The 569-nt window shown below is 54.8% G+C and overlaps 1 protein-coding gene across 1 annotated transcript in view; it reads left to right on the top strand.

Annotated features, from left to right (window-relative positions):
- Nucleotides 1–417: 417 nt before the first annotated feature.
- The window catches only part of CD109 (CD109 molecule), an 84,583-nt gene continuing 84,431 nt past the window's right edge, over nucleotides 418–569 (top strand). Inside the window, exon 1 of the mRNA XM_009333238.1 lies at nucleotides 418–509. Within this exon, the coding sequence (XP_009331513.1) occupies nucleotides 418–509 (92 nt within the window). The remainder of the gene's footprint in view (nucleotides 510–569) is intronic.

The raw sequence follows: 569 nt of genomic DNA, 5'->3' as shown, positions 1-569 counted from the left end.
GTCTATACAGTTACAATGAACACGCTAAAGGAGCAGAATCTCACCCAAGCTGCTTCAGTGCACTTTTTGGACTCTGAAAGTGGGTTAAGATGCATATGCAGACATGACCTTATTTTGCAGATATTGGGCACAGAGGACAGTCTAGCCAGAGCTACATTACCAATCGGTTCACGTTTAAGTAGCTACGAGGCGCCTTGAATTGCTGCCGGCATCGTTCTCCCCGTTCAGTCCCAGGACCGTTCCCGACTTGCCTCCGAGCCCGAGCCCCGTGCCAGCGTGCACCAGCGGGCCCTCCAAGTCTCTCCAAGTCTCTGCAGCGCAAAGCCTTATCGATAAACGGGCAGTTCCCGACAACAGACTGCCACTCGGCCCGGTGCTACAGGCAGAAAACATTACTCTCGGTGTTTATTTTGTAAGATGTTGTGTTCGTCTGAGAATCCCACCCGCTCCCCAGCTGCATCTGCCCGAAGACGTGGGGTGCGAGGGCTGCGGGGAGCAGAAATGCACCCGTGGGTATGGATGTGTATATGCATGTATCTCGCTGCTTGGCTGCCTCCCCCGCTCCCCCC

The sequence above is a fragment of the Pygoscelis adeliae genome, unplaced genomic scaffold (genome assembly GCF_000699105.1).
Source record: "Pygoscelis adeliae isolate BGI_AS28 unplaced genomic scaffold, ASM69910v1 Scaffold57, whole genome shotgun sequence".
Lineage (NCBI taxonomy): Eukaryota > Metazoa > Chordata > Aves > Sphenisciformes > Spheniscidae > Pygoscelis > Pygoscelis adeliae.
Note: the sequence above shows the minus strand (reverse complement) of the source record. Positions and strands in the feature narration are given on the sequence as shown.